General features: G+C 36.8%; 1 protein-coding gene across 2 annotated transcripts in view; it reads left to right on the top strand.

Moving 5' to 3' along the window:
* The first annotated feature begins 7,577 nt into the window (after positions 1-7,577).
* Positions 7,578-25,680, top strand: part of LOC121303229 (E3 ubiquitin-protein ligase UHRF2-like) — a 79,277-nt gene continuing 61,174 nt past the window's right edge. Inside the window, exon 1 of one of the 2 annotated variants that reach the window (XM_041233801.1) lies at positions 7,578-7,889. In XM_041233801.1, coding sequence (XP_041089735.1) covers positions 7,737-7,889 — 153 coding nt within the window. In that variant the 5' untranslated portion in view covers positions 7,578-7,736. Of the gene's footprint in view, positions 7,890-7,956; positions 8,298-25,680 lie in introns of those variants that run through there. The other variant, XM_041233810.1, reaches the window with a different exon arrangement.

The raw sequence follows: 25,680 nt of genomic DNA on the forward strand, positions 1-25,680 counted from the left end.
TTATCCCCCTGGATTATATTTATTATTATTATTGTTATTGTTTTATTTATTATTAATAATAAATAATAAAACAATAAACTACATTTCGACTTTCAAAAATATAGCGTGATAACTTTCAATTATATTTTGAATGCCAGAACATAATCTATATGTGGTCCTTGCAAGGAATTTCCTTGCAAACTCCAAACAGTACTATACATGCAAACCCTTCATCTGCCAAAGAGATGCAGCTCACAAAGTAGTGTTTTCACAGATTTGTTTATTTTCCTTACCTGGTGCCATAAGTGTCTGGAAACGTATGACTGTTGTGATGAACTCATTGCTATTGTGTTGAGGGATGAGACAGTTGCACAGGGATCCATTGTCATGAACCTTGAAGCCACAGTGATCCTTCTACTTTCCCTGTATTGTTGCTGAATAGTTGCAAACAACTTTTCACCATTCTTAACATTAGACATGCATATATTGCATAGAATTCAGTGTACAACACAATTTACAAGACATTTGTTTACAGCTAAACTTTGTTTCAATTTACAGTAAGTGTAACATTTAAGCAGGCAGAGTGCCTTAACTGCTTCCTTGTTAGTACATTATTATAAAACAAAAGAAAAGGGAACCCTTTTTTTATTTAATGCCATTTTTCTTTTCAGTCAGAAGGTGGAGCCCTATGACTTCTGGAAAAACAGTGAAGGCTAATTATTAAAATGGATTAGAGTATCACTTGCCCTCCTTGCTATGATAAGTATTGCTGCTTTTTGCATTTTATTATGTAAAAAATAAAAAAAAACAAAACCTAAGTTTATGCAAGGTTAGGAACTAACCTGAAATTCAAAACTAACTATTAAACCACTGTGTGTGTGTAGTAGAGAATCTTTAGGACTTTGGGGGTTGGGAGACTTCTACTCCATCTTGGTGTGAGTGGCTGCAAGAGGTAGACATCTTGGTAAGGTAATTGTTGAATTAGCTAAGGAGAAAATTATTAGCTAATTGAAACACCTGTGCACACCCTGCATAAAAGGAAGGGAAACCCTGTAGGGAGACACACAGACACATGGTGAGAACTGCAAACTATACCTGTGTGGTGTAGTTGTGTGTTTGTTGCGACCAAAATGTGATTTTCTTTGTGTATATTTCCTCGAAGTGCACCCTGTGTTAACAAGCAGCATATACTGATGCACAATGAAAATGCAGCAGTCTAAGTTTGATAGCAATAGCTCATTGGGCACATACATAATGTTGTTTACATTTTAAATAGTGAGAGGATAAGTTTGTTGATTGTTTGAGTAGTAAAATTGCCAAAATGAGTTGATTAAGAATCTGTATAAATAGCCATTTGAAAAGACATGATTTTAATTAACATAAGAACAGCGAAATATACAACCATGCCCTGTTTGAGTAATGAAGATCGCCTGGTTGCTATCGGCATAATAGAAGACGGCCTGTCTGTGAGAGAAGTTGCCCGGAGAATGAGATGAGATGTTCAGCAGACTAGTCCAGAAAAACCAGGAAACCGGCTCTGTGAGAGACAGGTCACGTCCTGGAAGGCAGAGGGTCACCACACTGGCCCAGGACTGTTATGCTGACTGTTGCATTGTTCAAGTCAACCGGTGGGGCGGTGGAAGTGTGATGATGTGGGGAGGAATCTCCTTTAACACAAGAACGTCTTTGGTGCAGATTGAGGGCAACCTTACTGCTCAGCGATACATTGACAACAGTGCTAGGATTACAATTGCACAACTTCAAGAAAATAATGTTTGAGGTCTTGCCGTGGCTAGCTTTTTCTCCTGACCTGAGTCCAATGAAACAGGGTTTCCCAATCCTGGTCCTGGGGGACCCCTGTGTCTGCTGGTTTTCATTCCAGCTGAGTTCTCAATTACTTAATTGAACCCTTAATTGGTCTAATAATGTGCTTAATTAGGCATTTTTAATTGTTTTCAACTTTTAAACAGTTAGAGAAGATAACTGTACAATTTTCTAAGTAACTTGAAATTGACAACTTTTTAGGAGCTGAGAACAAGTAAAAAGGTCTAATTAAACACATTATTAGTTAAATTAAGGGTTTGATTAAGTAATTGAGAACTCAGTTGGAATGAAAACCAGCAGAAACAGGATTTCTCCAGGACCAGGATTGCGAAACCCTGCAGTAGAACATCTGTGGGACCAAATCACCAGTGCCATCCACAGGCAACAACTGCGACCAGCCAAACCTTTGCCAGCTGGTTACAGCTGCACAGAAGCAGCGGAACATCCCACAGCAGTCTGTCCAGAGGCTGATCACGGCTATGCGTCAACGCTACCAGGACTGTGTTAATGTTCAGGGAAGTCATACCTGATACAAACTTTGTAATGTTTTTATTTTGACAGTGTGTCACATTTCATACTGAAAGAAAACTTAATGTGATTCATTGATCTGTATTTTTGTTCACATTTTTTGTGATTTTGTTTGATATCTATGTTTAAAATATTTGATTAAATCAAAGAGACCTGAGTTTTGTGTTTCTTTTGTGCATCAGCATATATTTACCTTATTCTTTCAAATGCAAAGCCACACAATGAAAGCCATGTATTGAGACACATGTATCTGCCAACACAAAAGCATAAGCAGCAAACAATGAGGAACTTTATTCAGTATAAATATGAAAGTGTTTACAGCTTCATTTGGATAACCTGAAGTGCTGCTGTACATAAAAGAACTGATCCGTTATATAACACATTATTAACCTTGTGGTGTGCGGTCAAGGCTGGGCAATGACAGGAACAGTAAAACACAGACCGGGTAAACTGCAGTTCAGTGCTTTGCACACTTTTATTATAACAAAACCCAAACCAAAACACTTCAAACCAGCTCCCACGCTTTGGCTGTCTCACTGCACAACAAGTATTGGGCAGGGCTGGGCAGGACCCTCACTGTACTATCTCTCAGCAAACAAACAGCCCTTTATTCTCTTTTATAGCATGTGGCCAGGGCTTGATTGGCAATCAATTACCACCTGGCCACATTACTTTTTTAATAAACCATTACACTAACCAATTACAATTTAATTAAAAGATGTTTGTCCACTCTTGAGCCAAGATGACTGCCAGCCACAAAACCCATATTTTACTTGTGCAGATATATGGAAACAATCCCTCTCATCTGTTCTGGTACCACAAAGGTAAACCACACACTGCATCACTGTTAACAGCATTCCTTTCATGCTAAATTATCTTAAACCAGTATTGTCCTCTAATTAGTGATGGATTAATTGATTTTACAGTATAGACACTGGTGCAGCAGTAAAAAAGGGTCCACTAACTTATGCTTTCTGATCCAGCTTCCTTGTGAAAAAAGGTAAACATAAAATGTAGTGCTCGTCATTCATTTAATTATCTTTACTACGAACAGGTCCTGTAAAAAGATAAAGCCAACAGCATGGGTGTGAAGATTTGATTGCCTGATGAACAAATACTGTTAGACAGATTAGCAGGATAAAAGAGAGAATACTTGAGTAGCTTCAACTAAATGTGTCATTGATTTATAAGCATCACTGTATCTTTAGTGACTGGATTCTCAAGATTGCTCCATCAGTGTACACTTCTCACCTACACTGTCAAAAGGAACTCTGTAGACTCTGTACAACAGTGTATTTCTACCAGACTATTATCTTTTTATTAAATGTCTCTACATTTTTCTTGGTTTATTTGCTTCTTAAGCAATATTAGATAGAAGTGTAATACATGTAGAGAAGAAATAACTAAATTGGTGTGATTACAACACATGCACACAAAAAGGTATCTGTGACAACATATTTTTCGTAAAAGGAATTCACAAACACAGTTAAAAAAAACACAATATTTGAGTGACTGTGATCAGAACCACCGATTACAAACATCATGAAAAGGTTAGGGTACAAATTAAACCTTTGTGATGTAGGAACAATTGCTAAAAATACAGCTGACTTAATAGAAAAGGAAAGGGCAAGTACTCAAGTCCCAACTGAGGTGTGATTCCCTACTATTTCAATCACAAATAGACAAGCGTGGATACAATATGTGCTACAATATACAAAACCCAAATTTGACTCAGACTAAGAACAGTCTTTTATGTGTTTTCTTTGGAGCAAATATAATAAAAGATGATTAGATGAATTAGATATTAAATTCTGAAAATAATACAACAAAAAGGAAAATATCTTTGACAGAAAGTCCACAACTGTCCTGTAGAGCATCCTCTTTCTTTACTGACAGGTGGTTTCTAACAAACAAGTAGTAATCCTTGAAATGAAATCAACACAGTCACTGTTTTCTTCTTGTACCTTAATCATTGGTCTTTAATTTCTCCTCCAAGAAATCCAAAGCTATTAGCTTAGCAACGGAAGTGTGCAGAGATGTTTCCAATACTCACAAAGTCTCTGTACAATGTGAGGGTTGTCACCAAAACTTCTGATAGGATTTATTCATTCAGTCTCGTTCAAATATTCTTTATAAGAATTAACAAGTAGGATAACTTTCCCACCTTTGTATCTGCATTTAGTTACATCAACAGGCTCAATGGGATCAAATGCCTGAATATAAAACAAGCAGCAGAGACTTATCAGGAACAAACGAGAGTCCACAGCAACTCAGCTTCCAGACGAAAGGTGACAGAAAAGGCAGAAGATGGTGAAACACACAGCTGACATATGAAAAAGGGTTTTATACCGTTTAAAAGAGACCAACACTTTCTTGTTCTTTTCAGTAGTTTTCCACAAAAACATTACATCAATGCACCTGCTCACCAGACATTACACCATGAGTCCTATCGCCTCACATGTCCCATAAACAGTTATTTTCAAAGAAGAGTTACCACTTCGTACCATGCTGTCCTTTGTATTCTACTGAGAGGCTTTGTAATCCAAGGCCATACATTCTTGGAACACTAACTCCCTAAAAGTTCTCAGATTCCAATATGACAGGTTCGCTTCATTAATTTGTCTTATTGACATCTTATTTAGGACCTATATTGCTACGGTGACTAGCGCCTGTATGCCCCCATACATAGTAGTTTATATTGAAACAGAAGGAGTATAGCAACACTGACAATAGTGTACTCCTACACATCATGCTGGGGTGTTAGCAGATGCAGTGCCTTATGATTATCTCCTAGAGGTCTGGGAATAATTGAATGAGCTCTTTAGCCCCAAGGTTCCGATATGATTGTACACCTGCATCATCAACACCATCATGCCACAGAGTTCACTGACCTCTGCTCAAGCCATCATTACTGTAGATATTTTCCAAAGGATTGCTGCAATTCTGACACTGAAACAATAATGCCCTCGTTTTATATGTAAAGTGTTGCCTATATTTGACATCCTCTACTTATATTAATATTTCAATAACTGTTGCTTTTGATTAAATGCTTTGACACAGAGATGTAAACACCAATTTGTTTCTGGTTCCACGGCATTCTCCAGTTGGGGTACTGCTGGATTGAGTTGTAGTAAAAAGAAGACAGCCTTTAAGTATTGTGCAGTCAAGAATCTGTTGAGATGCGTGGAAAAATATATTCCCCCAGACTGCAAAAGGCTTTTATGTGCAGGTAATTTAGAAACTGTAAATAAGCCAAAGGAGACCATGCAAAATAATAATAAAGATACATTGAATAGGTGTGTTGACTAACCTTTTAAATGTTATTTTGTGCTGGAGCTATATAGAACATTGATTCGTTCTCTCTATTCTTGGGGCTATTGGGTCAGTGCCCCACCACCTCACAAAATCATACAGTTTCTTGTCTCTGTACTTTTGGAATAATCTGACCAGAATGTGTTGCTTGTTGGAATATGCTACTAGACACTGTTATCCTTGAACGCTGGGGAAAATTGATACATTTAAACAAACATGGGACTTCACAATTAAATATTTAACATCCCATGACTAATCTTGCGATTGACAGGAAGTGCGTGCCATATACATTTACTTCATTTACATATAGTAAATGAAGACAGATTTATGAAGAAAGGGTATCATGTTATGAAGAAAGGGTATAAGAAAATGTGTTTAAAATGTATATTGTTTAGTGACCTCAGGCACGAGATAGGGAGGGGGGAATAAATGTGAACTGTGATATGTCATTTTTAATTGATAACACAATTTATTATCTTGAATTTCATATGCTGTAATACTGTTTTTCATATGTTTAGTTTGATGGGAAAAGAATAAAGTGCTTAGTTGTATAAATATGGGATAGCTATAAAAAATGACCAAGCATTCTTGTTCACATTGGTAGTCATTGTAGTTACACAGGCCAAGTCTGTCACAGCTATCTCAGTTGTCTCAGCGCCATTCAAATAATTGTTCTAGATAGCTCTAAACACTCTTGACATTTTTAATAGAAAACAATTTTAATATCTGTAGATATATTAAGAGTACATTGTATTACTTTTCCATGCCTTTTATAACTTTTTTTAAATTATTTTTTTGTTTTTCAATTGCCTTATTTAACTGCATATGGCCACTAGGGGCAAAACAGTGGTGTTTGTTCTATTTTTAAATAATATTTTAAAGATTGTTTAAAAAAAAAAAATATTAACAATAAGTTATATCTATCCAAACATTTCATGTGCACAAAATGGCCAAATGGTGTTTTTTAAAAACTGGGGTCTTTTTGCAAACCTGGCATCACATTGCACCAACTTTAATTTGACTTTAATGATCTCTCAAGTTTGACTACAATATGCATTTTTGGTATCTGAAATAAGCAGTCAGAAAGCAGGGAGACAACGCTGTCGTCAAAGATTTCTTAATGTTTAATTACCTCATGGCCACTTGGTGGCGCATGGAGCGAACATGACCTAGTTAGTCTAAAGCTCAGTCTACAGTTGAGTACCTCCCCTTACAAGCTATTTTACATTTGAAAACATGCTAAACAACAACAACAACAACAACAATGAAATTATATCTTACCAAAACGTTTCTGCACAGTCTGTTTAGAAAAAAAGTAAAAGGGTAGGGAGTCAAAACATTTCAGTCTGTCACCTTTAATAGGTTTATTTTATCTAAAAAAAAGAAAAAAAGAAAAAAAAATGACGAAAAACACCCGACATTTTCGATCTCTTTACATCTAAATTTGAAGAGACATATTTTGGAGCTCAGTAAGTATTATGTATGGCTCAAACGCTGCAGTTACAGATTAATCACAGTCCCACTAAAGTTAAAGATGGTGCAGTTACAATGTAATCATAATTAACTTAACCGCAGTAAACAGTTAGTATGAACTGCAACAGGAAAGTTTTACAATTCAATTGCAATTAGTTATAATACAGACTCGGTTTAATTTTAATATGAACGGGTGTAGTTATTGATATTGTCCCTTGAGGCATGGCTGAAGTTTACATATTTTATTTCAGGTTTGCCCAACGCAACTTTAATTATTAGCTAGAATCCAGAACTGAATGCGTTGCTTGCAACCTTTTTTTCACATTTAGGCACGTCTGTAATATTTTGTTGTGTTGGTCACATCAATTTAAAACCGAAATGTAAAAGCGGGCCTGTTTCTTTAAAAGTAAATTTGTGCTGCGTTTATTTCGCGAGATTTAGCTTGGCGCCGTGAGCCTCTTGTGAAAGCAGTTCCTAGCAATAAACACACTCCCCTGCAGATCAGAACTGCCATGGAGCTGTAACCCTTTTCGCATTATTTCTTTTTTTCATACCGTCTAATTTTTTTTCTGTAAATTGTTTTCAGCGACATTGTTAGCAGTTGCACAATAGTGGGAAACATGTGGATCCAGGTTCGGACCATAGACGGCAAAGAGACCCGAACCATAGACGATCTATCTAGATTAACGAAAATTGAATGTTTAAGGTTGAAAATCCACGAATGCTTCAACGTGAGCCCTGAACAACAGAGACTGTTTTACAGGGGGAAACAGGTAAGCGTCTATGTTTTGATTTATATTGTTTTTTTTTTTTTTTGTTTTTTTTTAAACACAATTAAAAAGACGAAACATGCCATGCTGCGACTTCGCTTCCTGTTTTGATGCAGATGTGCTAAGCTTCCACACAAAAAGAGGGAGATGCGGTATGTGTGCCAGCACTCTGCCTGAGCATTCGCTTTAATCCAAACATTGTGCCGATTATGAACATGACATCGTTTGGTTTTATCGCAGGCCTACGTGAAAATACACATGACAACAGACAGCATTGTTTTGTTGTAGGAAATATTATTTGGAAGAAAAAAAAAAGTTGGTTCCAGGATCCTATATAAACAATAATTTGCACGTTTTGGTAGACCACATTCATAGCCGACGTGTTAATCAAGCAAAGTTTTTGGGTGATACGTGAGTAACATTTTATAACGGGATTATACATTATTTTAAGGTGTTTATTTTCAAATGTGTGTGTATATGTATGTATGTATGTATGTATATATATATATATGATATATTTATATAATATATATATATATATATATATATATATACATATATATATATATATATGTAAAACGTTTGTGCCATATATTACAAAAACGGTCATATTTGTTATTGGTACATTAAAAATCTTTGTAGAGCGTTACTCGCAACATATTTCTTCCACCTCCTTAAAATTTTAAACGTTTTGCAGTACCCGGGCCTAGTATTGACCACATCCTTTCCCTTTGCACACCCACACAACATGGTGTGTGTGTATATATACATATATATATATATATATCTATATATATATATATATATATATATATAGATATATATGTGTGTATATATATATATGTACACCACACACACACATATATATATATATATGTGTGTGTTAGTACGCGCCACTGTAAACATCAGTTACAGTCACTGTTATTGACTAAAACGTACAGGATGATACCACGACCTTTATATATATATATATATATATATATATATATATATATATATATATATACCGTCTATAGGCAGAAGGAGTGAGCTGCCAACCGTCGGTTGGGTAGCTAAAAACCCATCGATCACACTAAAAAACAAACAAAACAATTATTGTATCCTATGTTTATTTAAAAAAAAAAAAAAAAAAAAAAATCTGAGAGTACACATTTAGACCATTTGACATTGCAAGTTGCGCGTGTATCGGTTGTCAATCGATTACGTTTTGCAAAGTGTGTACAAAACAACATGGTGATCGGTTTGTACTTGGACTGCCCCCCCCCCCCCCCCCCCCCTCCCCTTTTTAAAAAGCTTGTTGTAAAATCAGACTAGAATGTACTTAAGCTAAGAAAGCACTCCAATTGGTAAAAAAGTGAAATGCGGCGTTTAGTCGCTGACATCGTGTAAGTCACGTTCCAATAACATTTCGCTACTATGTGTTATGACCAGACAGTGAAGCGAGTGGGTGGTAGTCGGATTGCTTCTTTCAATAGGCCCGAATGTACCAAACATGTAGGCCTATCAGTGAGTGCTAGTTCACAGTACTTTGTTGCCAAAGTAATGCGTTAACCTAGGCATTATCTCGTAGTGATTAAAACATTTCGAAGGGGCAGTAAATTAGACGATTATCCTTATGCCATGGACTAGAGCAGATTAAAGTAGGCGGTACACGCTGCCCTAGACGGTCAACACAATAAATATTTGAGTGAAGAATTTTAGTTTAATTACTGTGACCGTTGGTTACAGCCCCTAAATATTCTAACCAACAAATTTGAACACGGAGAGGGGTTAATAAAAGGTGTTGCATAGAATAACATATTTATGGAACATGTTTTGAATCATTGGCAAATTGCATCAATTAATGAGTCATGTATTATAATAACCATTTATATTGCAGACAGTACGTTTTAGTAGACATGGCTTTTTTTAAATGTTTTTTTTTTTAGGTTTGTCAGTTTTAGGCGATAAGATTCAGTAGAACGGGCAGTGGTCACAAAACAAACGGATAAAATAAATTTCTTCAGTGTTTCACAGTTTTGTTGATAACAAAAATACAATATCCGGAGCAATAGATACATTTTTTGTTTGTTTGTATTTTGCATCTTGAGCTACAACAGAGCACGTATTGCCTCTCGCTGCTGCATGTAATCGCAAGAGCATGTCTAATTACTAGGGCTGTGATGATACTGCTGTTTACCGAGTAATTGCCTGAAGTATTTGTCGCCAGGTATTAAATAAATCAAAACACACATATTTATTAATGTGTTGATTTCAAAAGAAGAAAAGCTGCCCTTCCTTCATCTTTACAACTGAGTACCAATCAATGGCAATTAACTTATGCATTGAGTTTTAAAAGCCGATTGAGAGCGAATTTATTTTCTCATCCGGGCAGCTGACATTCATACTGCCATACCGAGGCCTTAAACTGACAGTAAAACTATGCTGCAAAACTTGCAAATGCAACCGATTTGTTATGTAAATGTGACCTTTCATTTCCGTGAACTCGAGCTACCTCTGCGGAAAACTCGGATATGGCTCATTTCTATGGAAACTAAAAAAAAAATTAAAATTAAAAAAATCTTTTTTTTTTTTAAAAGGCTATTACTCAGAAAATACCAGTATAAACACACCCCTATTGATTGCTTCACAGAGGTAGGCAATAAAGAGGAAGAAAATATTATTAATGAATGTAAACAAACTGGAATACCATCAAGGTCTGGTCTTGTTGAAGTACAGTGAAGAGAAGTGTACATGGTTGAATCATTTAGTAAACTGTCACCCAGGAATTTGATTTATTTTTAAACACTTCAGTTTAAAAACAGAGACAAAAGCATAGGACCCCTAGTAATTTGTCAATTTAGGGTTTTTCTTTTGCTAGGTTTGTGTATGAAGATGTTGTTTAATTGCAATTTTTAAACATATGTAGTCTATTAATTAATTTATTTTATGGATTTTAAGCAAGGGATTTTTAATACTGTACTGTTACTGTCCTTACAGTACATCCACTGTTCTGAAGTACAGTTGCCATTTTTGAAAGTGTAGGAGTGGCTATAGTCTATTTTGAACGTGATATTCCGAGAACATAAATAATGAAACCTTTGAGTGAATCATTTATTCGTCTGAAGTCCGTAGATGTTCCAAATAACACTTTTTGCTGTGGTTTTGTTTTTCCTTTAGTAAAATGTCTTTCTTATGGTCTTTGGCCAAAAACAAGGCTTTCCGATACTGGCTTTACAGTTGGTGCACAGCAGATTCTCTTAGTCAAGTTTGATTATATAAGTCACTTGCTGTCAACACTGAAACAGAAGTTCACCTTTCAGCATGACTGTGACCCAAAGCACACAGCCAAAGCTACACTGGAGTGGCTAAGGAACAAAAAGGTAAATGTCCTTGAGTGGCCCAGTAAGAGGCCCGACCTAAATCCAATCGAGAATTTGTGGCATGACTTGAAGATTGCTGTCCATCAACGGACTCCAAGGAACTTGACAGAGTTTGTAAAGAAGAATGGTCAAATATTGCCAAATCTAGGTGTGCAAAGTTGGTAGAGACCTATCCCAACAGACTCACAGCTGTAATTGCTGCCAAAGGTGCTTCCACCAAGTATTAACTCAAGGGGGTGGAGACTTATCCAGTTATGATCTTTCAGTTTTGTATTTTTATATATATATATATATATATATATATATATATATATATATATATATATATATATATTTTTTTTTTTTTTTTTTCCTATATTTTTTTTTTCTTTTTAAAAACTTTTTTCCCCTTAACAGTGGGGAGTATGGTGTGTAGATAAGTGGAAAAAAATATTTAAAGGCTAAAAATTTAAATGCATGACTCTGAGGCACTGACACAAAAAAATGTGAAAAACGTTCAAGGGGGTGTAGACTTTCTGTAGGCAATAGATAAATAGATTTTAAAGCGAGAACGTTATTTTATACAAATTGCAACAAATGAAACTTAGTTTTTTTTTTTTTTTTTTTTTTTTAATTGTAGATGTGGGTCTTAAAATTCCCAGTACTAGTTTTCATTTCACGCCACTGGAACAATACAGTACACCGGCAATGCTAGGACAGCAGCACTTTGAATTTACATGACTATGCTGGTTGTGTTTTGATGGAGTGCATTTATCTCTTCCCCCTTTTCTGGTAAACAAGCTTATACAGAAATTCAAAACTATGACTTTAATGGCCATTTACATAAAAGATTGTTGTTTTGCAGCTAATAAAGAAAAAAAAAATACTGTCAGGATTTTACTTGATTTTGCTTGACCAATCTTTAGCTATATGCAAATGAGCGTCTGTTTACACCATGACGTTATGACTTCTGACAAAGTCTGTGAAAGCCTCTGTTTACTCCCCAGGACCTAACTGTTTTAAAAGATGAAATAATTGGCAGTACAACTGAGTTGTTTGGAACCAGAATGGTGTCTGAGGCAGTCCAGAAAACATGTGGCAGGATGTTGAAGCAAACTCATTGCAGCCGCTTCTGTGAAAACGGAGCCCAGTGACTGAGAGCTCAGGCTCTTGATAGAACCACATTTGTAACTCCAGGGGTTCAATCCTGAGGAGGAGGCAGTGCTCCTGCCATTTCATGTGAATGTACCCCTGCGTCTGTGCCACCTTCATTCTGCCATTCTGAAGACTCGCCCAGATTTATTACATCGTAGGATACTGATGATCCACCAACAGGGTCACTAAAATAATCTAAAAAACAAGGGCTAAATAACGACTCCATCACCACCAAAATAAAAATGAACTAGTTAGTGGGAGAAATTTGTAGAGGAAGAGCAATGCTCAATATAGTGTCAAACGCTGCTGCTAATATTGCCATCTCTGCCAATCACATAACTATAACCTAACAACAGCATGGTTACAGCAATTAATAACTTGGATAATATTTTCTGTACTGATAACAGCAATCATGCAATAGCAACTAATAATTGCTCTAGTAGAGGAAATTAATAAATGTAGGAGAAAATGTAGTTAGGTTGTGGTTTGGTAGATACGTTAAATTCAAGTGTAATCGATTGAAATAATTATCAGTGTAATAACTGGGTTAGAAATTAGATTGAACAAGACACATTATTCCCTGTGTGGTCAGAGGTACGTGGTAATTATAATACTGAAATGCTTAAATATGAGAAAATTGGTCTCCAGTGGCTTGTTGTTCTAACATCACGATCATTTATGAATTGCTGGATAAAATATTGTCACGTGAACACAATTGCTGCCATGATAGAGCAGATGGAAAGTTTTATGAGTATAGCTCTGTCATTGAAGGGACAGTCTAGTGAATCTGAAGCAGATTATTTTTTGATACATAAAGGAACATGTGAATCGGTCAATGATGGCTTATTATACTGTAAATGTATATTTCATATATTGAAATGGTTTTATGATATTCCCACTGAAAATATTTTCCAGGTACTTTAATATTGTGCTGTATTTAATAGTGCAGATAACTAATGGAAAACCCTGCTTAGCACAAGTTACTTTATGTAAAAGCTGAAACATTAAGGAAAAAAAACACAAGTTTGCTTTTATGAGGGAGCCACTACTTATGTGCACCATATACCTTAAAGCAAAAGGAAATATTTTTTCTTGACACTTTTGTCTTTGATTACTATAAAGCATAATATCTGCTTATTTTCCATTTTACAAATAGGTACTGCATACTTTAACCATGTTTTTGTTAGTTGTTATTGCTATTGAATAAAAGAATGCCTGCATATAATTGTGTTATCCAATGCTAACACCATGGCTGCACTGCTGCCCTCCTGGGAACACGACCAGATTAGACTGATTGGAAGAAGCTGTTGCAAAGATGGCACAGCAATATGAACACTTAACTACTGACCACAAAGTTGCTTCTGTAAAAAAAAAAACAACAACAAACTTAGACCCAGAGGCCCCCAGTGTCGTGAATGTCAAGGATATGGTCAAATAGCTCGTGAATCTCCCAATTGCCTTCATCACTGTCAACACTGTGCTGAAATGTGGTATATAATTAGGGCTTCTGTTTTTCTGTGTTTTATTTTTTAGCTATTTTCAAGTTTTATGTAAATCATTTTTATGTAAATCAGCCTGTCAAGTGTTTCATCTCTGGGATACATTTCTCCTCTGCTGGGATGTTGCTAGACCACAAGAAAACTACATTCACAAGTGGCCAACACCAAGGAACATTAAAGGGGTGAGCCAGTTCATTGATATTGCCTTACTACCGCCACTATATACCACATTTCAGCACAGTGGCAACACCCCTGAATCAGTTCTTGGAAAAGGAGCTACCTTCATATGGGATGAGCAGTCATTCCAAGCACTTAAACATTCCATAGTCAAAGCTACAGTCCTGGCTTATCTGGACACAGACAAGGAGTTTCAGCTTTTCACTGATGTCAGTGACACAGGCCTGGATGATGTGCTGGAACAAAACATCAAGGTTATTGTTGCTAAACTTTAACTAGAAGTGAGAAAAATTACGGCTCAATTCAAAAGGAGTGTTTGCCGTTGGTATATAACACTGCTCGGCCAGTGTTTTGGTGTGCTTACATACCACCAGTTTCTACAATGGCTAAGTCACAGAAATGGGAGGAATGTTACGACAATGGTCTGTGGCAGTTCGAGTTTCCTTTTACCAACAAGTACAACAAAATGGGTGTGAACATATAAATGCTGCCTTGTTGTCCAGGCAGCTACAAACTTGTGTGCAGTAGGGATGGGTTGGTATACCAGTTTTTTGGTTTACCATGGTTTCGGTACATTATGGTATTGATACCGTTCCTTTTATTCTACCCCTGCAATTATCGTAATTACTTTTATACACCGGTTAACACATTTTTGAACTGCAAACCTGCTTTTTCTAAATCGAGTGATGGTGCTTGCAGCCTTAGCAAAGTGTCTGAAGAAGAGATTTTTGTGAACTGATACTGTATTTAGATAATGGTTTTAAAGGAAACTGTCAGTGACACAGAATGCATGTTTCAATTGCTGCGTTCTGTTACCCAGAGCCTGCTGCGCCGGCTGCTCTTGGCTGCTGCCTTTCTGACGTCGCATGCAGCTTTTAGAGAAACGTCTTCTTCAAACCTTGCAGCTGCAGCACACTTTTCAACGTGCTATGTTTACATTTGTCTAGATTATCAAGTCAGTTTAATGTAATTGATTAACACTGACTTTATTCTAACATTATACATCACTTATCATGGATTTAGTACATTGTTTATTTATTTATTTACTATAGCTTTGACAAGGCTCTTCACGGCTTCATTGTATAATGATAAAATGTCGCTCGCCTCCGCGAACAAGGTGGCAGCAGTAGTTTTAGTGATTATCTGGATTACGATCCTTTTTTTTTATTCTGGTTGTCTTTATAAAAAAGAAACGTACCAAGTTATTTGGTGTAGTAAAATATTAAATACTGAATGTTTAAATTATTCCATGTAAGGAAGTGTGATTATTTGGTTTTATTTTTGTGAATTGCATTAATATAAATGATTCACATTACTATTTCTTCATTTAAGCCTTTATTTTATAACTTGCATGATGTACTGTATACAATATTAAGGTTACCACTGTATTTTTTTTTTATTAACGGTTATCATACTGTGCAAATTTTAGATCGTCCCAACCCTAGTGTGCAGGTAGACCATATTGCAGTGACAATGATGGAATTGCAAATTACATTAGAACCATTGAAAACACTCCAGAAGGAAGACCCAGTTATCTGCAAGGTAACTGAAGCTGTTTAAAGCAGAAAGAAACCTACAGAGTGGAAGTAGTTTCTCTTGTGCTGATATGCCCAACTGTGGCCTCGACTTTCGTTGATGGCAAACACAGATGCTACTGTTTGAACCCAGAGGGCCTAGCTGTCGAAGCAATCGTGATACTGGTCACTCCAACACAACCTTTTGTGTGGCTTCCACAGGGCTGCCGTTTCTTGACCACTTGGTGGCCTGAAATCATTGGAACCGTCTACTACATTTCCAGGCGTATGAAGCTTGTCAAAGAGCTAAAGCCACAATGCCATCTACTGCTCCATTGGTCAGCATGCCAGTTGCCCAGCCCTGGGAAATGATAGCAATTGATATAGTAGAATTTCCAATATCAGCCAGTGTAACAGGTATTTGTTAGTGTCGCAGGACTATTGCACTAAATGGCTGTAGGGGCAATACCTATTCCAGACCAAGCGTTTGTTGACATCTTCACTCGATTTTACATTCTCCAAATACTGCACTCTGACCAGGATGCACATTTTGAGAGCACCGTGCGTGATGTGCAGCACATGTGAGGCTTTTGTAATAAAGAAATCCAGGACTACAGTATACCACCCTCAAAGGGATGGAGTGGTGGAAAGGGCAAACTGCTCAGCTTTACAAATGTTGCGCACCTACATGAGGGCCAACACCTGTTCTCTTGTATGCGTATAGAAGAGGACGTCATCTACATGATTGCTGTAGGGTTTACTACATTTATTAACTTTGAAATAGTTGTCCCACATATACCGCCACCCTCACATGTCGCCAGCTATTTTCTATGAACAAATGTCACCACTATAAAGACAGTGCTATTTTTACCCGTTCTATCACCACCCCGCTGTCCGCCACCCGCCAACTTCCCAAACCAAGCAAACATAAATATAAGCATTGTAGTTTCCCTCATTGTAGCGACAACAAAATAATCATGGCCAGTTAAAACAACAAAGGTATGCAGTTAACCTTTGACGTGCTTTACCAATTTAGTTGTAACTGAATGTTCATACCAGTGTCAACAACACTCCCATTCCCAAAGCAAAACAGAAAGTACAACGTGGCGAGTTGACTCGACCCTACATTTAACACCAGAGCAAAAGAAAAAAATCTGCATATGTGCATCTGAAAATACGAAAGCAAGACATTGCAAATGTGTTCTCACCTAATTGAGGCATATACTGTTAATCGAAGGACAATTGGAGACATTCTAATGGATACAAACAAATCCAGGCATTCTATGATGGAACGTGTCGATTTGTTTAACCTGAAAAAGTCTTGACACAGAGTTTTATAACAACAGCAAATGTTTTGCACAAATGAAGGTTGACTTAAACTAAAGCATCAGCTTTGTAAATAGCAAAATAGTCTTTTTTTTAACTTTGTTTAAAAAAACTGTTTTCCTGTACATATTCAGTAGTGTTTTTTTTTTTTTTTTTTAAACTGCTTTAAAGAATACTGTTGAGCTTAAATTGCTTTGTGAAATAAATAGACATTATTGTTCAGTGGGGGAATAGTGTTCAGCAGACTTACAGTTGTGCTACCAACAGCAAAGTTCACAAATAAATTGTAGGTTTTTTTTTGTTTTTATGAAATTGTTTGGGTGATTTGACATTAAATGAATATTTTAAGTATGAACTGTTCCTCAAAAGTAACCATGTATGTTTCAGATAGATGGGAAAAGATGATAAAACATCATTAGTAGACCTACTGTTGTGTTAAGAACTAGTACTTTAGTTTTAAAGATTGTTTTATTAAAATGGCCTAGAGATACTGTAATTGTATAATTAAAAAAATAAAATGTTTTGATTTATGCAACTGTAGAAGGTTGTGGGTGGTGTTATTCTTTTGACCGTCACTAACACCACCCTCGCTTATTGCTGTTTTTTTTTTTTCCCATGGCCCTTACCTGGCGTTGTAAAGAGGGTTGACTGTACTTTTGAGTTAATAACTTTTAAGATTGTATTTTCAGTTAATGTGCTTCAGTTTTTTAAAACTGAAAGTACTTATTTGTCCACGTCATAGTGTAAGTAATAGTTATACCCTCTGTCTGGTGTGTCCTTTGAGGCTGTGGTGGTGAGCATGTAATGCTGTACGTATGGATGGACTCGTAAGCTACTGAGCTCTCACTGTCATAGTTGTTTCTGGACTGCTGTGGAAACTGAATTGACTCATCAACTGAACCGCTGTTGCCCGAGTGTTGTAAACCTGATAGTCATGCTGTTGTCTGGTAGCGAGAAATTAGGTTATTCTGTTTCAGGGAGTTTTGTTTTGTGTGTTTAACTGAGTGCCTGTGTTGCTTAGCAACTTGGTGAGCTTTAGAAAAACCGTTGAAAAAACAAACCAAAAAAAACTGCTGATTTTCACCAGAGAAAGGAGACTGAGATGAGGCTAGTTCTGCCAGAACAAGGATTCAGTCAGAGATTTGTGACCTTTATTTTAACTAGTCTTACAAAATGTGAATATTTCCGAGAGCAAGGCTTCATTGGCGCACTGGTGACATTTAGGAGAAGAGCCAGTATTGACGCAGTGTTTTGTTTTCCAGTGTGTTTTTTGAAGGCACCGGCTTCTAAATGCGTAAGCTGGCTGTTCCGTTCTGCCCCTGCTCTCTAAGCTCCCTGAAAAAAAGCCTTCTGATGTAAAATTGTGTATGACACCTCCAGTGTTTACCCCTGTATCTCTTCACAGTACTTCACTTCCTCTAAAACCACTGCAAATACAAACTGTCAATAATTTGTAAACTTGGTGTGGAATGCAGGAGCCTTTGCAGAATGAAAACTAAAATCATGTTGTACTCTAGTTTAAAATGATACAGTAAAGGAAGCTTGCAATGGCAGGGATACAGACACTAGAATAGTGACCTATTTTTGGATTCTGGTAGGGTGGCACTTGTTCATTGTTGTTCGATACTTCCTACGATAGCATTTTGTGCGTCTATTTGTGCTAAAAGGGCACAAACCAGGGCAGTAAAACCAGTTACTTTTTTTTTTTTTTTAATCATTTTGAACAAACCATAACAATGCCAGGTGTAAATATGTTGGCTCTTTTTGATAGTTTTATTTTATAATATAAAAAAAAAAAAAAATCTGGTCACCATAGGGGTATTTTAAGTATATATATATATATATATATATATATATATATATATATATATATATATATATATATATATATATATATATATATAATTTTTGGGGAATGTCTTTATGGGGGATACCAGCTGGATTTTTTTTTCTAATTTAAAAAAAAAAAAAAAAAAAAAAAAAAGTTTTTCTTGTCCCTTATTACATCCTGTTCTGTTGGTCACGTGGTCTGGTTAAAGCAAGACCATTGGAGTGAAACTAACCTACAGCACAGTGAGTTCACATAGGTAGCATTTCATTTGAAACATTAAAAAAAAATTGTTAACATTAATAGAACTGGTATATTTAAAACTGTGTACATAAGTGCTAACCATTGCTTTAAAATCAATTTTCTGACTTCTATCTTAAATTATTCTTACTAATCCCTCTTTTTTTTATTGTGGTAATAATCTTTTGGTTCTTGGTTAATTCATGCCAGCACTTAGCTTGTTGGAAACTGGCACACTAAAGGCGTTTGGAGGACACAGAGCTATTGGTTTATACACAGCAGCCAGACGTTCAGTGAGAGCAAGTTACACTCCTGAGGCTTATTTACAAATGCTAGAATGGTATTTATTTTATGATGTTAATGAATTAGCAGAACTTTGGAACAAATACAGGTGCCCCATATTCACAGAGACCTGATCCAGTAATTTTCTCACTCTAAAGCCCTGGACTTGTCCAGTGTGATCAATAACGACATGATTTTTTTCAGTCACATCGGGTTTGCGATGGGATTCCTTCACATCGGTTAGGCAGAGATGCCAACTGCTGTGATTTGGCCATAGCAGCTACTATTTTTGGAGGTTCTGCTTTGTCAAAGGGGTATAATACTATGATTTTTATTACATAAATGATTGATACTCCGTGAACATTTATGAAATATTATTTCAGTACCATGTGTGTGTTTTTCCGTTAATTTTTTTTAATCAATTCATGTTTTTTAAGTAATACTGTGTTTCACTGACAGTTTATTGTGGTATTTTAACTGACATAATAAAAGCTCTGTGCTGGGTTGCTTAGTAACCAGTTTAAGGGTCCTTCAGAAACTGTTGCGCAAATGTCTCATCGCACGTTTACTTGGTTGCTTTTCAGTAAGGCAGGTATTAAGTTACGGTGGTCACGGATTCTGTGATTTTAATAGAGAACATTGAACTTTACCAACAAAACCTTGAAATTCCACCTTTAACCAAAGAAACCTTCCTCCTTCACGGTTTAATTTGCTTTGATGCCTTACTTTGCAGTGTAGCCATTCACACTTTTAAATCAATTGACAGCGCTGAAAAAATTGAAATGCAGTGATTTTGTCAACCTGCGCTTTTTCAATGCCTGTCGGGTCTTTGACCCAAATCCAGCGATGTGTCTCAGCATAGCTGAGAAGTGTTTGAGACCATTCTGCTGTTTGAAAACAACTGTGAAGCACAGCGTGAATACCGTGCTTACTACGACATTGTCAATGAAATGCTGGGCATGAAGTTAAGGTTGTGAAGGGCAAGGCAATGTTGCCTTCTTTAGACATGAAGATTCAAGGGCACCAAGGCAGTTCTAGGGGGCAAAAAGAAAAAAACAAACATAAATCCAACCCAAGGGCACCAAGGCGATTTTCATACTCATTCATAAAACAACAAAAAAGAAATAGACAGCCTATTATGTTAATATTTTTATTTAACCAAACACAAATCATTGTTTTCTGAGTGAGTCGCACATTAATTGTTACAAAAATAAAACATGACACTTCCATTGTAAAAATAAAATGTTTTAAAAAAAAAAAAAAAAAAAAAAATCCAATTTTAAAAACAACAAACTCTTTCAGAAAAAATAAAGACCATTTGACAAAAAAAGATATTCAGAGGATTGTGGCTAATACACACCGCTGATTCAATACAGGGATTAGACTGGGGGGGGGGGGGTGGGGGGGGGGGGGGGGGTGGGGGGGGCGGGGGGGGGGGGGGGGGGGGGGGGGGGGGGGGGATCTAATAGAAACTTCGTCAGGCAATGGAGCATGCTCTGCATCCCAGTGATGAACAGCTGGATGTACATAATGTTAGATGTTTACATTTGAGACTTTTTCTAGAGTTTCACAGTTCTTGATGTACAGTTGAAAAGAATTTAGTTTTGTTATAATGCATTGTTGGACAATTTATTCAGGAAACAAATTCCATGCTGTTCATAAGCATACACATTCTAACCCCTTTTGTGAAAGCACATTTTACTAGTGGTGGTGGTGTTGTTGTGTGTGTTTGTTTGTTTTTTTTTTTGTTTTTTTTTTGGTATGAAGACTTTCAGCAAAACAACTGTCTAGCTATTGTGTGTTTGTTTTTAGCATTGGTGTTTTGGGGGGAATAACACAGAATTACAGAACAGTAACGGTCATTGAAATGTCTTTGTAAATTAGCAATGTATATACATTGAAGACATGAAAGGAGTTAGAATGTGTTTTGCACCGTTGCATTATAAAGTATTGCAGTTTTAAGCCTGTTTTGTCACAATTAAATTTCATTGTCTAATCTTGTCCTTTCTTCAGTACTTGACAACTGTAAATTGACATTAATGTTATTATTATGGTCGGAGACGAATTGTTGGGCACATTTCTAATCTGAACATTCGGTCAGTCCTAGAACACTTCGCTGCCGCTTTAGAAAGCTTGTCTTCCTTCTTTCTTTTTAGACGTTTTTGAGCTGGCATGGTGCTCGCAGACACAAAAAAATCATTGACGCTGCCAGTGAACACGTGTGATTGAAAATGTCTGGAAGCGCACGGTCATATTGAGCTTAGTCTAACATAACAGCGCCCCTCCCTCTGTTTGCCTGTCATTAACCAATGATACAGTATGTTTTCTCGTGGTTTATTGCTGGGAAGCGCACAGTAAAAATAATGGCAATAATTAATTATAATAATTAGTAATTGGAAACTGGAAAATTATAATAATTAGTAATCGGGTCAGCTGATGCTGAGAAGTTTGTGACTGGGTTGTAGATCAGATGTGCTGGTGCTGAGGGACACGACCTTACTGAGAGAGGCACTGTGGCAGGCAGCTTGGGCACTGCGGCAATTGCCGACGGTGCCGTCGGTTATTTCGCTCCCTGGAAATTAAATGTCACAACATTTAATTGCCATTGCCTGCCATTTTTTAAGCGCCTGTCAGTCCTAAGCTTTCATAATAAACATCGTCATTTTTTTTTTTTTATTAAATCAGTTACACGTTTTTAAAAAAAACAAACAAACAAAAAAACTTCAATCCGAAGTGATTGGCATTTTAAAATGGGAGGATCTAAGTTTCGTACAAAGAACTAGTACTCCTAAAAACCGGGCACCTCCCAGTCTGACGTGGGTAGTTGTCATCGTGTAGGCGTGGCACCGATGCAGCCACAGCAAATGTGAATGAGTCATTTTTAAAGCGTTGTGATTTATCAACCTAGCAAAGACTGAATAAAAACTGCCAGGTACCAGTGAAAACATTGGCGCGCCACTTAATCCAATCCCTCTATCTCCAAGGCCACAAAAGGTTGGTTAATAATTCAAAAACGTATGTTTACATGACCCCTAGACCTACCAATCGTGTAATGTTTTTGTTTGTAGGTGGTTATGGTGTTAAAGCAACCCAAATATTTAAATTGAGTTTTTTTTTGTTCTGATTGGGGGATTTCTTCTGGACAAAGGGGATTAAAAGGTAAAAGGGTAATAAAAAAATAATAAATGTTTTGAGTGTGTACTATATTGTTCCTTTTGTGGCCAGTCCAAACAGAGCGTACCCCCTCCCCCTGGCGCTGCAGTGTTGTAGCGCTAGGATGTATCATGTTGTTATTAAAAAACAAAACAAAAAAACACAATACAGAATATCGTTAATTTAAAGTGACCTGACGTTGTTTATGCAAATTAATGCTTGATTATGTCCAGAAACATTTTGCCAGGGCAAGATTGAATATGTTAAAAGCATTACGAGTTCACTGTTGAAGTGCTCTATGAGCTCCAGAAATGCGCAACTGTTTACTAACTCCGCCCACTTGACATCATTTCCCAAACCTTTATATAGTCCTAGTATTTGGGACCAATACACGGACATGACATGTTTTGGATTTCTTAAAAATGTATATTTTGTACAGATTAGTTTTTTTTTTTTAAATAGAGTTTAACTTTATATTGTTGTCCTTGCTTCTCTGCCCTGTCGTATTTGTACTGAACCCGCTGTTTTCTTTCAAAAGTGAGTTCACTTTTGTTGTTTGAAATTAAATTGTTGTAGTCAGATAATTCCCCTGTGTACTTGCTTGGCACATACTATTATTATTATTATTATTATTATTATTATTATTATTATAGTATTACTGCTAATCAGGGTCTGTACACTATTTTTAATAAAAAGGGTATATTAAAAGACCCTTACAAATACATCATGGGGAAGACTTGCAACTCTTCCACATTCCCCTGTATCTGAGTTCCGAGCAAAAGCTTTTAATAATAATAATAATAATAATAATAATAATAATAATGATGAATAATAATAATGATGATGATAAAAATAATAATGATGATGATGACTATTATTATTTAGTTGTGCATTCATATCTATATTTGAGTGAGTCTTTCACCCTCAAGGTCTCAGCATATATTGCAGTTGGCTGATATCCACAGTTTGATTTCTTGTTTCTTTGAAAATTTATTTATTCAAGGCTACAGGAGCACAACACAAACAAAGCAGTACGTAACTGGAACAAGCTGAACTGACAGTTTTTTGTTTTGGAACTTTTTTTATATTAGAAAACAGAATAGGGGGGATTTTAGGAATGTACCATCACCATATATTTAACATAAACAAATGGGTGTGTTTATAGGAATGCACTATGTACAGTGCCTGTAGAAAGTCTATACCCCCTTGAACTTTTTTCACATTTTGTTGTGTCAGTGGCTCAGAGTTTCATACATTTAAATAATTTCTTTCCACCTATCTCCACACCATACTCGACACTGTTAAGGGGAAAAAAGTTTTTATTGAGAAAACTATATATATATATATATATATATATATATATATATATATTAAAAATACAAAACTGAAAGATCATAATTGGATACGTCTCCACCCCCCTGAGTTAATACTTGGTGGAAGCACCCTTGGCAGCAATTACAGCTGTGAGTTTGTTGGGATAGGTCTTTACCAACTTTGCACACCTAGCTTTGGCAATATTTGACCATTCTTCTTTTACGAAACTATTCAAGCTCTGTCAAGTTCCTTGGGGAGCGTTGATGGACAGCAATTTTCAAGTCATGCCACAAATCTCCATCCCAGTTTCAGCTTTCTTGCAGAGGGCAGCAGGTTTTCCTCAAGGACTTCTGAGTACTTTGCTCTATTCATTTGCTCTTCTATCCTGACAAATGCCCCAGTCCCTGCTGATGAGAAACATCCCCATAACATGATGCTGCCACCACCATTCTTCACAGTAGGGGTGGTGTTCTTTGGGTGATGCGCTGCACTGTGTTGGGTTTGCGCCAAACATAACGCTTTGCATTTAGACTAAAAAGTTCCACACATGGCTACAGAATCTCCTGAGTTTTTTTTTTTTTGCATACTTCAAACAGGATTCAAGGTGGGCTTTGAGTAATGGCTTCCTTCTTGCCACCCTACCATACAGGCCAGATTTGTGGATTGCTTGGGATATTGTTACATGTACACTTTGACCAGTCTTGGCCATAAAAGCCTGTAGCTCTTGCAAAGTTGCCATTGGCCTCTTGGCAGCCTCTCTGATCAGTCTCCTTCTTGCTCGGCCATCCAGTTTGGAGGGATGGCCTGATCTAGGCAGGGTCTTGACTGTGCTCCAAGGGATATTCAAGGCCTTGAGCTGAACTAATTTAGGATTGCTATTACAAGGGGGGTGGACACTTATCCAACCAAGCTATTTCAGTTTTTACTTTTAATTTTAATTTTCTACAAATGTCTAGAATATTTTTTTCACTTGGAAGTTGTGGGGCAGGATGTGTAGATGAATTAAAAAAAAAAAAAAAAATGTGTGTATATATATATGTGTGTGTGTGTGTGTGTGTATATATATATATATATATATATATATATATATATATATATATATATATATATATATATATACACACACACACACACTGAGTGAACAAAACATTAGGAATACCTTCCTAATACTGAGTTGCACACCCTTTTGCCTCAGAACAGCCTCATTTCGTTGGGGCATGGACTCTACAAGGTGTCAAAAGCGTTCCACAGGGATGCTGGCTCATGTTCACTCTAATGCTTCACACAGTTGTGTCAAGTTGGCTGGTAGTGGATCTCTACTCCGAATAGCTCGTTCCATCTCATCCCACAGATGCTCAAGTGGATTGAGATCTGGTGACGGGGCAAACCACTGTAGTAAGCTGAATTCACTGGCATGTTTGTGGCCATTCCTGGACAATCCTAGCCTTGTGGCATGAGGCATTATCCTGCTGTAAAAATCTATCAGCAGATGGATACACTACTGCCATGAAGGGATGCACCTGATTGGCAGTAATGTTCAGATCTCCTGTGGCATTCAAATGTTGCTCCACTTTTATCTAGGGGCCCAATGTGTGCCATGAAAACATGGACATGCATGTACTCGTGGTTTTCTCCTTACCCGAGTCCTCCTATCAGCATGAAACAGCAGGAACCGGGATTCATCAGACCAGGCAATGCTTCTCCAATATTCCAGTGTCCAGTGTTTTCGTTCCTTAGCCCGCTGCAACCGCAGTTTCTGGTGTTTCTTGAGTTGTTCATTCTTTTATGGGTCTTTCGGCACCAGTGTTGTACTGGACTGACAGTTGACTAACTGTAGCCTGTCTGTTGCTCTGCACAATTTGTGTCAGCCTCCTTTTTTGTCCTCTTTCATTAATGAGCCATTTTCGACCACTGGCCTGCCATTGGCTGGATGTCCTTTGGGTGATGGACCATCTTTGATACACA

This window comes from Polyodon spathula, chromosome 2, assembly GCF_017654505.1.
Source record: "Polyodon spathula isolate WHYD16114869_AA chromosome 2, ASM1765450v1, whole genome shotgun sequence".
NCBI lineage: Eukaryota > Metazoa > Chordata > Actinopteri > Acipenseriformes > Polyodontidae > Polyodon > Polyodon spathula.